This window comes from Bacillus rossius (genome assembly GCF_032445375.1).
Source record: "Bacillus rossius redtenbacheri isolate Brsri chromosome 9 unlocalized genomic scaffold, Brsri_v3 Brsri_v3_scf9_2, whole genome shotgun sequence".
Classification (NCBI taxonomy): Eukaryota; Metazoa; Arthropoda; class Insecta; order Phasmatodea; family Bacillidae; genus Bacillus; species Bacillus rossius.
The window spans coordinates 23,722,472-23,737,612 of record NW_026962013.1 but is presented as its reverse complement, the minus strand read 5'-3'; the positions used below and the strand labels follow the sequence as shown (position 1 = coordinate 23,737,612).

General features: G+C 45.3%; 1 protein-coding gene across 2 annotated transcripts in view; it reads left to right on the top strand.

Moving 5' to 3' along the window:
• Positions 1-14,752: 14,752 nt before the first annotated feature.
• The window catches only part of LOC134543136 (zinc finger protein 569-like), a 58,709-nt gene continuing 58,320 nt past the window's right edge, over positions 14,753-15,141 (top strand). Inside the window, exon 1 of one of the 2 annotated variants that reach the window (XM_063387977.1) lies at positions 14,753-14,926. In XM_063387977.1, coding sequence (XP_063244047.1) covers positions 14,856-14,926 — 71 coding nt within the window. In that variant the 5' untranslated portion in view covers positions 14,753-14,855. The remainder of the gene's footprint in view (positions 14,927-15,141) is intronic. The other variant, XM_063387985.1, reaches the window with a different exon arrangement.

The window sequence follows — 15,141 nt, the reverse complement described above, 5'->3', positions numbered from 1 at the left end:
AAAATATTACTCGAACTTGTGCCAGAAACACTTTCCATCTTGAATTTCTGCAAAAGACTGTTTATATTCTAAACAGCCAATCAGAGGCTAATGTAGAAGATATGTCGATCTGAACTACTTTGCCAACCTGTTTAAGTTAAATGGGAAATTGCCTCGAACGAAACATGTTCAGACTGTGTGTAACCGCACTCAACAGCTGAACATGTTCACCTGAAGTAGTTCAGACTCCCATGTAACCGCGCCCTTATTGTCGTTCATTTCAGTTTATTGCCTCGATGCATATATGCTGTATTCATGGAATGTTACGCGGAGTTTATCAAAACTTCCTAATCAGTTATTAACTATTAAATAAAATGCATTAAAAACGTTATTACAAGTCCATGTCAGCAGTGAGTGGTGGGAAGTACTTGTGGGAAGTAGTAACCATGGAATTAGGAATTGTTGTAGTAACCATCAAACATGTATTCACTCTGTATTGTATATTATTTGTGTATCTAATCATGTTTCTTCGTAAACTGCACAAAAATTCTAAATGAATTTAATTTGAATAAGCAAGCAGTATTTCGCATCCCTAGTGCAAATTTATTCGTGGCCCGATATATAATCATAATAAATAGGTCTGTTTTACTTGCAGTCTCTTTTGTTATCAAAGAGTTGTAAGAATTAGGACCTTAGGAGGAAATCAACTTAGGTCAAATGTGTTGGTAACTCAAACATGCGAAGAAAACGTCTGTATTTGAAAAATTAAAAAAAAAAGGGGGGGGGGGGGGGTACATTGCACAAACGCGTTCGCTTGGAAAATTCAAATGTGAAGTAACAGTCTTCTGAAGGTGAAACTGCTTAAGCAATACATAATATTTTGCCCCCGAATAATAAGTCCTTATTTGAAAAAAAAAACGTTGTCCGTGTTTATACATAAGATAATCAACATTACGAACAACAAAGAAGTAAATGAATATACCGAAATAACCAGCAGATGACTTTCCCTCACATCTTTTTCTCGAGAGGACGATCATCGAGATGATTGGAGTCACCTTATAGCATCTTACGCCCTCTAGTGAAATGGCTATCCATCATACCTTTATCCGCCAAGTAAAATGCGCAAGGGCACCCCGAGAGTTGAGGTCAAAAAGACACTTCAAGTAAAACAAAACTTTATGTGCTCAGCATGGAGTTAGGAATTCTCCAATTCTCATTAGATAGCATGCTGTAATGTATTTGAAGTAACTTTTTAACCTCACTATCGTCATATTCTTTCGCCGAAAAAGTTGCGTAAATGGTGGTTGATAACGTCTAATGATTGTTATTGCCCAGCTACACTATCAGAAATTTGCCTGCAATTTATTAGAGAATGGCTTTCATATTTTTCCATGAAATAAATATGACCAGATAATCACAAATATGTTTTAAAATATATCAAAATATTAAGGTTTATTTCTGTTTCAGCTATCTCAAACTTTTCAATTTTAATATCAATTTTGAAATTAAATAATAAATCACAGAGCTTAATGGATTTTTTTTAATTAGTTATGCTATTTGTGTATTTTTAATTTTTTAATGTTTTAAAATATTTAATTGACACTGATATTCCTTACATAAGGAATGATGCGAACCCCGCTACCTCTATGTAAATTTGACGTCCTACCGACCATGGCCGTTAAGCCCGTGCTCCGCACCGCCAGTACCGTATCCCGTTTTCGGAGCGCGCCCTTTGCCCAGCCAGATTGAGTCAGGCGAGCGCCTCGGGCGTGACCCCAATAGACATAATGAAATTTAAAGGTACGGAACCCCGGAGGTTCGAACCCATAATTCAATTAAGGGAAAAGCCATTAGTACGAAATTACTAATTACCCGACATGTAATAAGTGCGTCGTAGCCACTCCAGGCGAGTACACCACGCACGGAGCAGACAACAAAACTCATTAACAGTCACCGCAGCCACTGGCCTTAATTAAAATGCCAGTGACTATGATCAAGTCAGAATAGGAGAAATCCCTTTAAAACAATTCACAGTGGGACAATATATTAGTAAATTTACAGTCGCCAACTTGATGTCACAATTTAAATAATTAAATACATTAAAACCATTGTTAAGTCTTAAGCACCCAATTACCAGGTGCTACATTTTAATTGGGCACCTGGAACATGTTTTAACTGGTAATAGAGTAAATTCAATTAATATAAGTTTTTTGACGCCGACTCACAAAGAAGAGAAAGTTTCTCTTCCTTGCGAGACGGCCATGTTCGGCAGTCTCCAACCACCCCGCGCCGGGAACAGACGTGTGTCCGTGGGCAGCATCCAAGTTTTCTTTCTTTGATTATTTTATTCTGTACTAAATCCTTAAATTTAAAACCTTTTATTAATTCACCGCTGCACACGTCGACTCGGCGCGTATTTTACAGAGCCGGGCCTATCCCGACCGTCTTCAGTGTGATACCGCGCTACGTATCGTATCACAGAACGTACGGTACTGGCCGACTCCAGCGAAGTGTTTATACTTAAGGACGCCGTGCATATGCCTGCAGGCTGCACACACGTAAGTGTTTCGCCGAATTTAGGAGACCGCTCATAGAGCCCCCCCTGCACCCGTTAACGTTCGGCGCTGGCCGTCTCCAGCGAGCATCGACCCACGTTCCTCGAGACTGCAGCGGTAACCATTGTCACGTAGTGTTTTGTTAAGTGTTGGTGAAAATTTTTGTAGCGGGACTGAACCGCGGAGCGGACTTGTAGAGTGTACCGTGTACCCACATGGACCCCCGGTGAAACTCCCAAATTAAATGTATTCTCGCCAACTCGTATATCATTTTCCGTAATCCCCCGTCCTCCACACGGCCGAGCGGCCTTCACAGTCAAGGGAGAGCCATTCAGGTTACATTCAATCCGTGTACCTGGCGGGGCACGCGGGGGCAGAGTACCCACGACCCAACATCAACGGCCTAGCAGCCCGCTAGCCTGGCGCCCCTCCAGACAACAAGAGCATCGCGACGCCCGTAGCGCCCGTCAGGTACCCCCCGGACCTTTCACAGAGGTCGGGTGATGGCAAATTTAAGTGACCTAGTATTGTTCGGAATCTCAGGGTAGGTTCGGCCTTGTGGCTAAAGGCAGTGGTTCGACACAGTACGGCCCCCCGAGCTGTTTAGGCCACTCGGGACACCTGAAAAGAACAAGGAAATACCGGCTGATTTCTTATTTATTTATTATAGAACAGCACTATACACTAGAATCCTGAGCAAAATTGCACTTCACAATTATAATTACGTAGTACACTGGGCTAAGAACGCGTAGGCCCGTAACTCCAGCGATGCTACATGAATCTTAGGACTGTCCCAGAAATTGACGTGTTAGTAAGATTGTTTGTTACGTGTTGCCTACTGGCTGCCCTGTGCGGGCTGAAACTAATTAGCCGATTGGCTAGGATATCGCGTGAAGCGCCGACGTACCATCTCGCAGTTCGCACATACTACTTACGTATCACAGGAACGCTCGTCTTGGAGCACTGGATAATTAGGTTACATACCACTCGGTAAGTCGAGGCCGACCACGGAACTGAAGAAAAGGTTTACGGAATTATACAATTTTTGAAAACTACATATCAGTGAAAAATAAGAAATGCTGGTCCAGTGTTGCGCGGAGGCTGCCGGCCTCTGTGAGCTCCGGAAGGATACTCCCACTCTCACCGCGCGCGACCCCCCTCCCCCACCAGACCTCCCGCGGAAACATGTGATTTTCGCGGGAAACTGAACCGGCCAGGTTCGGGACAAGGCGCACGGTGAAACATAATTTTGAAATAAATAAAATTTTAAACAATGAAAATAAAGTCTAATATGTTCCTGTGGAAAAATACATAAACATTTGTTGTAGTTCAGCAGAGGGATATGCCACACCCGGTGTAATGGAAACTTAAGTCAAACAAAATTGCTGTGCTAGTAAGGTTTTCGGTTATGTCACAACCCTCCAACTTTAATTGACACTGACGTCCCTCGGCCTGCGGTCCCTAAGTCCCTGTTGCGAATTGTCCTGAGACTCGCCCTGATTTGCCCGCGTAGCTCCAGTCGGAGAGAAGGTGGAGTTCAGGCCAACGTGGCCGGGACCATGAAACATAGGACCGGGAGGGAAATTAGCATAGGTAGAAGGAAATGTAGAAGGTTGCAAGGAGAAGTCATTGCTGTCCGTTTTCACGAGTTACTTTATTCCGTCGAAGCCCTATCGCAGCCTGGCCGACACGTTGCGGGACGAGCGTCCTCCCTCGCCGAGACCCGGACTCCCGGAAATACACTGGTAACAACTGGAACGCGACTCGACGTGACTGCGGAGGCAGTCCCGTGACTAAATGTACTGGTTACGAAGGTTCAGACATGCAAATCGTGCGTCTCGAGCGGAGCGAATTGCAAAGTGAAGAAGACGCGATCTTGTTGACGATTATTATCACTGGAAAGCCTGTCACAGCCTGGACGACAACGTCGGGTGACGGACGGTTCATCCACGCTGCGACCCGGACTCCGTAACGTGCTACTTCTCGCGGAGCGGAGCGAAGCAGGTATGCTCCGTGCGGCAGCCTGATAGCAACTGACACTCCGCTGCCCGCCCGCTCGGGCTGCGGAGGGGATGATGGGGAAGCGGGCCGGCGTGGGAGAGACACGACTCGCGCGGCGGGCCAGGCTTGCGGTTCTACATGATAACAAAGGCACTGAAAAATATATACAAAAATATTTAAATGCAAATTATTTAAGAATTACGAAACATTATATATTACTTTAAAAGACGTAAACACAAGTAAATAACTATGACAACATTACAAAGTATTATACTGCCGTCGTCCGGGGTCTCGGGCTCGAGTCCCGGTGTGGCTCCTAGTGGGAAAAGGCGGTTCTTGATCTGTGTTGTCCGGGTGGGCGCCAGACTAGCTCGTTTCTAGTCGTGAATTTGGGGTCGTGGATGTATGTGCCCCTGCGTGGCCCACTAGGGCCGGCGGCGGTGTTGCGTGAGATGATTTTAAATAAGAGACGTGGAGTTGAGGTGGTGGTGTCGTACCTTTTATTCAGGGGAGCGAGTCGTACACAATACAACACTCTACAGAGGTCCCCGGGGGGTTTTTACTTGTTATTCCGTGGCGCCGTATTGTTTGTGTTCCGCGTTACGTGGCCTCGGATGCTGTTATGTCTCAGACGTCTCACTGGGTACGCAGGTAACGTAATTTCGTAACACAAAGGCGGGACACAAAATACACTGAATTAAGGGGGCACGTACAGGTTACGTGGCACTCGTTACTCGGGTAACGTAAGTTAGCAATACAAAATACGGGATACAAAATTACACTGAATTAAGGGGGTGCGCACAAGTTACGTGGCACTCGTTACTCGGGTAACGTAAGTTAGCAATACAAAACACGGGATACAAAAAAACACTGGATTAAGGGGGCGCGCACAAGTTACGTGGCACTCGTTACTTGGGTAATGTAAGTTAGCAGTACAAAATACGGGATACAAAAATACACTGAATTTAGGGGGCGGGCGATTGGAGACGGCCAATCCCGTATGCAAATGTCTCGGCGCGGGTGTTGTGCCCACTGTGGTGAAACACGCACCGCAATTAAGTTTGTCCAAGTTCCCTTGCGGGTTTGTGGTCAGCGCCGTGCGCGTGACCTTAAATAAAGTTCTGTACGTTGCGGGAGACGGCCCGTGCCGTATGCTGAAGAGCAGCCCCGCTGACCAAGTGTGGTGCGGGATGTCCTTAAGTTGATGCGGCCGGATTAGGTCCTGGACCGAAAAAAGGGACCGGGTAGTCACGGAGAGGTTAAGTAATAAAAGGGGTTTGGTTAGTTAGTGACTATATTTACCGGACGTTACTTTCAATGTAGACAAAGGATGTTGCCTCTCCGTGGGACGTAGGTCCGCCCCGGTCCATGAGCTGCGCTGAACTGCCGAACTGGCATGGCTTCCGAGGGAGGCTCGGCCTCTCTCGCGCCAGGCGTGACCTCATTACGCTAGACTCCAAACGGGTGTGTCTGGAAGAGATTTTATTGTCGCTAAAATCCTAATTTAATGTTTCAGGAGGAATGGGTACGGTTCTTCTCTTGTCTACTCAGGTTTCCGCAGCTTTGTCTTTAATTGCTGTTCGGGTCGCCTGACTCGGGTGGGCCATGGCCAGGGGTGTGTTCCGTTAGCGGGAGCGTATACTGGCGGCTGCAGGTCGGGCTCTGGGGTGGTCGTCAGCCAGACGACGTCAATACAAAACGTATTTGACAACAGGAAATACACTGACACAATAATTACAAGATAGAAGGAATTATTTACGTACACATATTCGTTTAAGGACGTTCCAGGGCGCACGCGGGTGTGTCCCTGATCGTAACCACCACACTACACTTCACTTAATGCGATAGAGGATGCTGACGAGGCAAAACGGCCTGAAGGAGCCGGGGAGACACTTGGGTCGATGTCAACACATTCTAATTCAGAGGTGTTGGAAGCTAAAATTTGAAAATGTGACACGGCCTTTAGTAAGGATAAATTAGAATCTGCAACTTAAAAAAAAACATAGTTAATTTCATTTTGAAAACGTAATTTAAAAATGTTTCTACAATGCAAACACATTGTCAATGTTTTGGGCGACCAACCAACATGGCGCAAAAAAATATATAATTTAGAAAAACAAATTCAAAATTATAATTTAATCATGCAGACATGGCCATGCCCTCGTGATAAGATCTTAGCATTTTTTAGTAATCATTTTGCCACCACCCACGGCCCTGTGTCCAAAACCTTGGGGTGAACTCAGTGTGGTGGATGCAAATTTCCGTGAAGAGCGCCAGGCTAGTCTCCGATAGTCTGCGATAGTTCGGGACCTATTATAATCATTATTCCTACACTTCTCTGCTCAGCTTAAGATGTAATGCCTTACTAGCATGGACAGGCGTAAACACTACAAATAATTAAAACTGTTTGGACAATGAACTTTAATCACACACATTGTCGGTATGCTATACAGCCACATTGGCACATCACACATTATAAAACAATGTCCTGTAATACTTGTAACCTGATTTTGTAGCAGTCTCTCTAACCACACGTCCCACGGACATTGCGCGAGATACCATTAACGGGCCAGTCCTGTGAAGTGAGTTCTATATGACGTCGTACCGCCGGAGGCCATCCGAGCCCGGTCTCAGTCATCCAGTATTGCCTCCCACTGGTGGAACGCACCCCTAGCAAACCCAACCCAGGTCAAGCGCGGAGCTGTGACGCAAGTACTCCCAGTGTTACAATTTTGCCACAGAACTCTACCTAGCACGGACAACCGTCAATTAATCGTTGAACAAACTTGTAAAAAATTCAATTTAATCAACACGTAATTAGAAAAGTGCGTCGTAGCACACAAGTGCAAGCCCCCTCAGGGCACAGAAATTAACGAACGCCCTTAAGTTTCATCACGGCCCAAGGGCTTAAATTAAGTGTAAGGTAAAGTGCTGAAGCGACATAGAGAACAAACCACAAACATAAACAGAACCAGTGGTTTTTAAAATTTTATTGCAAGACTTTCCTTTGACTCATTTTTTCAAATAATAAAGTTTCAATGTTAGCAATTACAACTTTAGTCAATGTTTAGAAATGAAATTATCACCTGAATAATTAATCACACGAGGGTCATGTACATTTAGTGAGTAAGTTATCAAATATTAAACAGAATAACGGTAATCTCTTTCTTGACTTTGCGCGCTCCGGAACTGTTCCACCCCCTCCCCCCTCCCCAGGGCCAAGCACGCCAGCCCCCTCCGACAGTACTGATCAGGTCGCGGCCCGGGGCGAAAGTTGACGTCGTCCCAAGCGTCGATCCAGCTCTCACAGCCCGTTATGCTACGCCAACGCCTTCTCCTGCCCTGTGTTGCGTGTGTGCTGATTGTGCTGTGCGACGTTTTGTTTCTTGACAGGATTTGACATCTAATTTTATTATATATGTTTTGTTTTTAAAATTATTGTAAGTATTTTGTTTTAACTTTATTTTAAATATTTCTCAATTTTAAGTTTTATGTATTATATGCTTTTATTTGTTCACCGGGCGCCAAGGCCGTGGCTTCCGCCTGTGACCAATCAGCTCGTTCTGCGGGCTCGTGGAGAGGGGAGAGACGCGGGCGCTCGGGCGCGCCAGGCGGGGAAGGGCAGTCGTCAGCCAGACGCGAGAGACAGAGGTCACGGAAGCGGGCCGCTCCGCACTCGTGGGAAGTGAGTCGTGGACCCGGCACGAGAGGCAACGGACGTGTTTGCGACGTCGCTCCGGGATGGTGAGATTGGAACGGGCGCGGTATTTGCTGTATTCCAGACTTTGCTGAGCAGAAGTGTTTTCAGTTTTTGCAGTCGCCTTGTCATTCATTCGAGTTTGTCACCTTATCATTCAGTCGCGTTTTCCATCTTGTCTTTTTTCTTACATGTGTTCTTCTCTTAAATTTTGCGAGTCGCAGAGTATTTGTGTAAATTGGACGTTCGCCGTAGTTTGTACTGTGTTTTACGTTTCTTCCCAGTCATTATGGTGTACAGTCAGACAGCCATCTTAATGCACGCGAGTCATAGCGAATTCAAGTCTTTGCTTCATGGGTAATACTCGTCACGGGCGGGACGTCCCGTAATTTTCAGTACAATATAAGTGCGCGGAACCGGGCTTCGCCCTATAGAAATAATCACAGGCGGAAACGCGGCACCCCATGTAAAGTGTTCATCTTACTGTGCATAAAGAACCAGGAAACTTTAATCAAGTTGTGCTAATTTTAATTCTGGAGACTAAGTCCCTCGGCCACGCGGCCCGAACCCCCCTCTACCGAACCCTGAGTAGCCGGAAAAATAGTATCATTTCAGGGACTAGTCAACCAGCCGACGACAAAGTGTTCGTTCCATGGGGAGCCTTCAACTTGCAATTCTCTGATTCTTCACACTGGTAAGTATAGTCATTTCTCAAACCTTCTTTAACGTCAACTTCCCACGCAACTCCGTGTCGGTTTTTACAGTGCAGGGATTAACCCGGCCGTCGTAAATTTCAGCCTTAAGGCCACGGGCCACAGGGCCGCTTTAAGGGGCCCGCCTCTTCAGGGGTGTATGTGTGTTAGTGAGGCGGGATGATAAGCGCGACGCTCGATGGTATTTATAGCGCGGTATCGCCTCTACACGCAAGTCTCTGAATTGGCGCACAGTCTTCTCGTCGTCACAGGATAACTGTGAAATTTGAGCGGTGACCGTAACATTATATGGCGGATAAATGAAGATAAAGGTGTAATGCAAGTCCCTTAAGTGCTTTTAATAATCTATACTGGTTGTTTTACGCCTAGAAATTACTCTGAAAACACGCGTTTTAGCCATTTTAACTCTTCTAGAAATACAGTTTAAAAACATGATCTAAAATTAAAAGTACTTTTCGGGCCTCAGCGAACTCTTAAATGCTTTTCGTAAACATACCCCACTAGGATATCTTGAGTAGTTTTGAAATCGCGTTGTTTTTCCTGAAGCTCTGCGCACCGTCTGTGTGACCAGGTAGGCGGGCCCCTTAAGGACAGCCATTACCCGGACCTGGCCGGCTCCAGGAGACAGAGCTTTAGTTAACGCAGCCGAGCAAACGTCTGCCGGCCTCAACCACATCCCCTCGGGATTAATTTAATGTGAATAATTCGCACACCCGAATTAGGCTTACCGCCTGTTATCTTTAATATACAGACGTGGCCGACTCCAAGTGACCACTAAACCTCCCCTACGACGAACTACCCTAGGGAGAGATATTCGTAACACAATCAAGACTATAGTGTCGTGTAATTTTCGTGGATCCATTTCTGTCCAAAGAACTAATCAAGTCTAGTGCCGTGTACAATCCATGTTCGTCAATAAATACATGTAAACCACGTTCATGAGTGCAATTGAGTGTTCCTGTTGCGTAGTTAGGCACCAGCCATCTATGCTGAATAGGGAGTGCCATCATGTTTCATTAGCAGTTAGATTACACTATTAAATCCAAGCCACCGTGTCTAGGGAAGCACACTGGGGCCGATCGACCCACACAAATGGTTAGACGCACGAGCTAGCCTGGCGCCCTCCCGGAAAATCAAACCATAATCTTGCCACCGTCCGGGTTCTCGTGTTCGAGACCGGGCATGTATCCTAGCGGGAAACTGGCTCTTATTGAAATTGTGTTCCGGGAGGGAGCCAGTCTAGCTCGGCGTCTAACAAAATTTGGGTTTCGTGGGTGCATTGCCCCTGTGTGGCCCGCTAGGACCGTCGGCAAAGTTCGTGGCTGGAGGGGTCCCTAGTTGGTTTCACATCACAGGCCCTATGCAGCATAATACACTGGTTCCTAGCTGGTATAGTGAGACTCCATACAATAACAAACACGAACTCGAGATTTATTCTTGCGATGACACGTCGCGCACGGAGTGTGCGGAGTGGTCGTTCAATCAGGTATATAGTTACAGTCACAATTACACTTACATTACACTTGCACGGCACACAAGGAATTACCCTACAAAAAAATACACTTTGTTAAAAATAGTGCTCTGACGCACTGTCTGTAGTCTAAGCCCTCACGCCAGCCATGGTTACGCGGGGGGGGGGGGGGGGGGGGGGGGGGTTATTGTACATGGCCAATCCCGAAAGTTGCTAATTTGGCGGTGTCTGTGTTCACTTGTGTGAGTCGCGGTCCGCAGTTAAATTAGATGAAAAGTTTTTTACACGTAGTTGTCGTCGGCGCCTGTGCACTCGACATTTAGTAAAAGTTCGTTGATAGCGGGAGTCATCCCATGCCGTAAGGTGAACTACCCCGCATAATGGCTCATGCGGGGAACTTAAAGTTAAGCGGCTGGGTTAGGCCCTACACCGTAAAAGAACCGGGGATGCACAGGGAGTTTACGTAAAAAGAATAAAACAGGTTTACCAGAAATACTGCTCAGTGTAGAACAAAGGATGATGGTTCCCTGTGGAACACACGTCCGCCCCGGTCCGTGAGTTGCTCGGTACTGGTGTTTGGCCTTGGCGCGGGGGAAGGTCTCGGCATTCTCTCGGGCCAAAGTTTCTAAAGTTCCGTTATTCGGAATTTTTTTAAAATAATAATAAGCTCAGAGCAGATCTAAATTCATATATTAATTATTCTTAGTTAATCTGATTGGCAGACTGTCTTTAATAATTACAGTTAGTTAATTTGTAAAAATTAAGTTACAATGTTCAGAGTCACACCAGAGACTGTTCGTCGCTTGCTGACCGCTCCAGTGGCTAGTTACACATAAAAAAACGGGGAGGTAATAATTCCGTTAACACCACACTATAATTAATTAAGGCTGAAGGCCGCAAAGTAGACACTCACAAACTTATTATGGCAAGTTCACACGTGAGTGACTCGGGCACTCCTGCATCGCACTTTCCCTGGGCGGGGATTTTAATTAATATTGAAGTTACCCTAAATTTACGTTAGATTGTTAATGAACGGTGGTCGAGGTGTTTAATTAATTAGACACGGCCCTTGGTTCTACCTTGGTATCGGAGGCTCGCCTGACTCGGGTGGGCCATGGCTAGGGGTGCGTTCCGTTAGCAGGGCCGGAACTGGCAGGTGCAGGTCGGGCTTTAGGTGGCCTTCAGCTGGACGACGTCAATCCACAACCAGCCCCTTAGACTCGCCGCAGGAATCGAGCACGAGACCCCGGCTGACGGTATATACACCAATAGCTGTTAAGAATGATAGTGTAATCGGTAGGTGTGTGCGTGACACAATTACCCGCAGATCTTGGACGGAAGTAGGCCAATGCCGTAAGAAAGCGAACCACGCATGGGAGGGTCACTCGTCGGTTGAACTGTAACCAGGAAAGGTTGATCTCTTACTGTGAAATGGTTGGGAGCCAACCAAGGCTCTCGCTTAGTTACTCACGAAACTGAACTACTCGATCGAAGTGGCAATACTGAACGTTATCCCGCGACACAAACTGCATTAATTAACATGATTTACATGATTATTTATGTTACGAATAATAATGGCTGCTAGAGTAAAATGGAAGATATTTCGTCACTTGCTTAGACTATTCCACTGTGACGTAAATTAGGCATTTCGACACCTTTTTAAAATTTTTCTATACTTTTAAATTAATTTTGAAAATTTTATTTTTTTAAATTTATTTGGTTTTTAAGGGGGTGATTTACTCTTTGTTAGGCCTGTGTACGCCACGTATTTAAACTTTGTGCCAGTGGACCGAAGCCCCTTTCTCAGGGGCCTATCTGATATTTTGCTAGTCTAATGTGGACGTGGGAAGCCCGGTTGAAATTTCTCTCGCCTCCAGTCACGTCCCGGGTTTGTAATATTATTTTCCTGCATGACCAAAATTGCATAGAGTAGCTTGTGGGCTGCAAGCTGCTACTTCTTACAGGCCTGCTGAGAATAGCGAGTCTCGTCACAAACGGGTCTCCAGTGGACACCTGTTCCCAGCTTAGTGGCTTCTTCTGTCCACCTTCCCCTCTCCCCCCCCCCCTCTTAGTTCTGAGAAATCAAGCCAGGAGCAGTGACCTGATGTGAACTTAGCCAAGACGATGGCCTACTTCAAGGACATTCTCCCTGGTCCTACAGAGACGTTTACGACATCTAACGGCAGCAAAAGTAACCGCTGGCCTGGTCGCCAGCGTGCAGAGCACACCCTCGTGACATCTGGTGGCATGTCAGCTCACCGCCTCAGTTAGTTCCCCTTTACGCCACTAGAAGGCAGCGCCGCGGCGCCATAAGGCACTAAGCTTTCTTCTCGCGGCCTGTAGAAGACGATTGTTTGTTGCCTTCTGTTCTGACCGGTAGAGAGCGCGCATGTCATGTTCTTGTCACGACCGCCTCGGATTCCTTCGCATGTTTTCGGCCCTTAGCCCTACCTTCCCCCTCCTTTTTCCTAGGGCTGACCGCCCGATTTAATTAGAAGCTTTGACCGCCATCGCCGGCACTTAGTTCTCTGACCTCGTCTACTTACCACGTCTTCTCGGCGTCCTCTGTGCTAAGAAGCTTTTCGCGGCAACGACGAAATCGTGTGCACTAGAATGTAGTCAGCTTGCTTTAGGGATGTGATCCCAGTGGTACAGTAGCCAGTCAGATGTAGTATTTAGAAAAAGTCATGTTTAGTTAAATTTTATTATTTTTTTATTTTCCTAAAAATTTGGTTTCTTTCGCACATCCGCGATTTCTCAGTGCGCGTCATCCTGATGTCGGTGCGAGACATCTCATGAGCCCCGAAATCTACACCCTGTTTGGTGAGTAATCCGGCCTTTTTTTTCTCCTCCCCAAATTCCCGTTTGTTGGCCTTTCGCGCCGACTGTGTATGACTGTCTGGACGCAGGTCTAATTCGTTTTGAATTTTACTTGTGTTTTAGGCAGGGTCCAAGTTTCTGGGGAATCAAATTGCTCCCCGCATGATCTTCGGGACCTCCAGCTGATTTTCCCCTTAAGAAGAGTTTTGCTCCCGGTCCGACGTCATCCTGGGAAGACCCAGGTGATTTGAGCAATATATTTTCCACTTGCATAGAATGAACTAAATACATTAAAAATATACCAGCGAGCAGTGCCTTAAGAACATGTAGAATCAAGGAAAGTAATAATCTATGTAATCATTGGGCGAATACAATTTTGGTGTAATACTTCAAATTTTTGTTTATGTAATCATTTGTTTGTTAAGGTGTAATATGTATTGTTTTAAATAATTTCGGGGCGCCCCCTTAACTTTGTCACTTACTAAGATCTTTATTATCATGTCGAAATAATGCGAAAACAAAACCTCTTCATAATAACACAGGAAAACCTATAGACCAAGCTACCGATGTAGTGTATTTATTTATCATATACCTTCTTCATTTTAACGATCCACGAACTCTCAAGTTACTAGTGTGCAGGGAGTGTAAATTTTGTCTTGTTCACCGCCTCGTGCCCCCTCTGGTAATTAACTTTAAATTTTCTTAATATTTTGCCCAGCAGTTTCCAAGGTTTTTTTTTTATTAAATTAAACTAACATAATTTTGAGGCACGAGGGGCGTTACACCACTTAATAATACATACTTAAACTTCCCTATCAAATACATAAAGCCTTTTGTCTAGTATGGCGGAAGCATCTTGCCACACCCGGCGGGGTGATATTGTCAACGTGGTCGATAGCGGCGCTATCTTTGTAGCATTAGCGCACTGCTCACATCTGCACAACACCGCGCGCACGGGCGCGTTTGTGTGTTCGTCGCACATGCTTTGGGAATGTGCTGATGCATAACGGCCTGTGCGATGAGAGGAGCACCAACGGGTGGTGTCCACTTTTTTGATTTTTTTTTTTTGAATTACCGTATTTTAAAATTTTTTTGAGTGTCTATCTTATTTCTGTGTTTATCGTTCTTTTTGAAATTTCGGGTCTTCAAATCAGTAAAATCTGCGGTGCGTACGCTTTCGGGGGAAGCCTACAACTCATGTAGTTTCGGTTCCCTGCAAGAATTCCTGAAGATTACCGAAGTTTTGCGTTTTGTTATTAACGCCACTTCAGCCGCTAAATCATAAGTTTACAATGAAAACAAGCATGTTGTGACTGACCTAACTTAACCTAACCCTTCGATTTTTTAAATTTCAATTTTTGAGAGAAATCCGAAGTTGCACGAACGTGGTAGGGAACAGAAACGACGTGAGTTGTAGGCTTCCCACGCTTTCGGCTGTCGCGAGCATAGAACATACAGGGGTCACGAGGACGAAAATACTATGCCAAAGACTATAAAATGCTCTGATGCCTGAGGGTTCAAAATTCCAGCTAATTATTTTGTTGTAGATCAGCTGATCACGGGCATGTTTACTAGTTTGAAATGCTGTTAATACCCGTCTCGTGTTATTGCAGTTAATAATGGTGAATTCGTGTGCTGCTTATGGGTGTTCCGTGAAATTTGAAAAAGGAAGCGGTATTTCATTTCACCAGTAAGATTGTGATTCAACATTGTTAACTTAAGAGTACTCTTGGGTGAAATTGTTGTCTCGCGTATCGAAGCCAATCCTTTGATCATAATACCATGATCTTCAAATACATTGATCTTGTGGTACATGATGCCTACTGTTTTAATTTAGTCCATCAAATGATCCTGAATATAACAATAAATCATGTTAACATTTTCAAATCAAATTAAAGTCCGGAA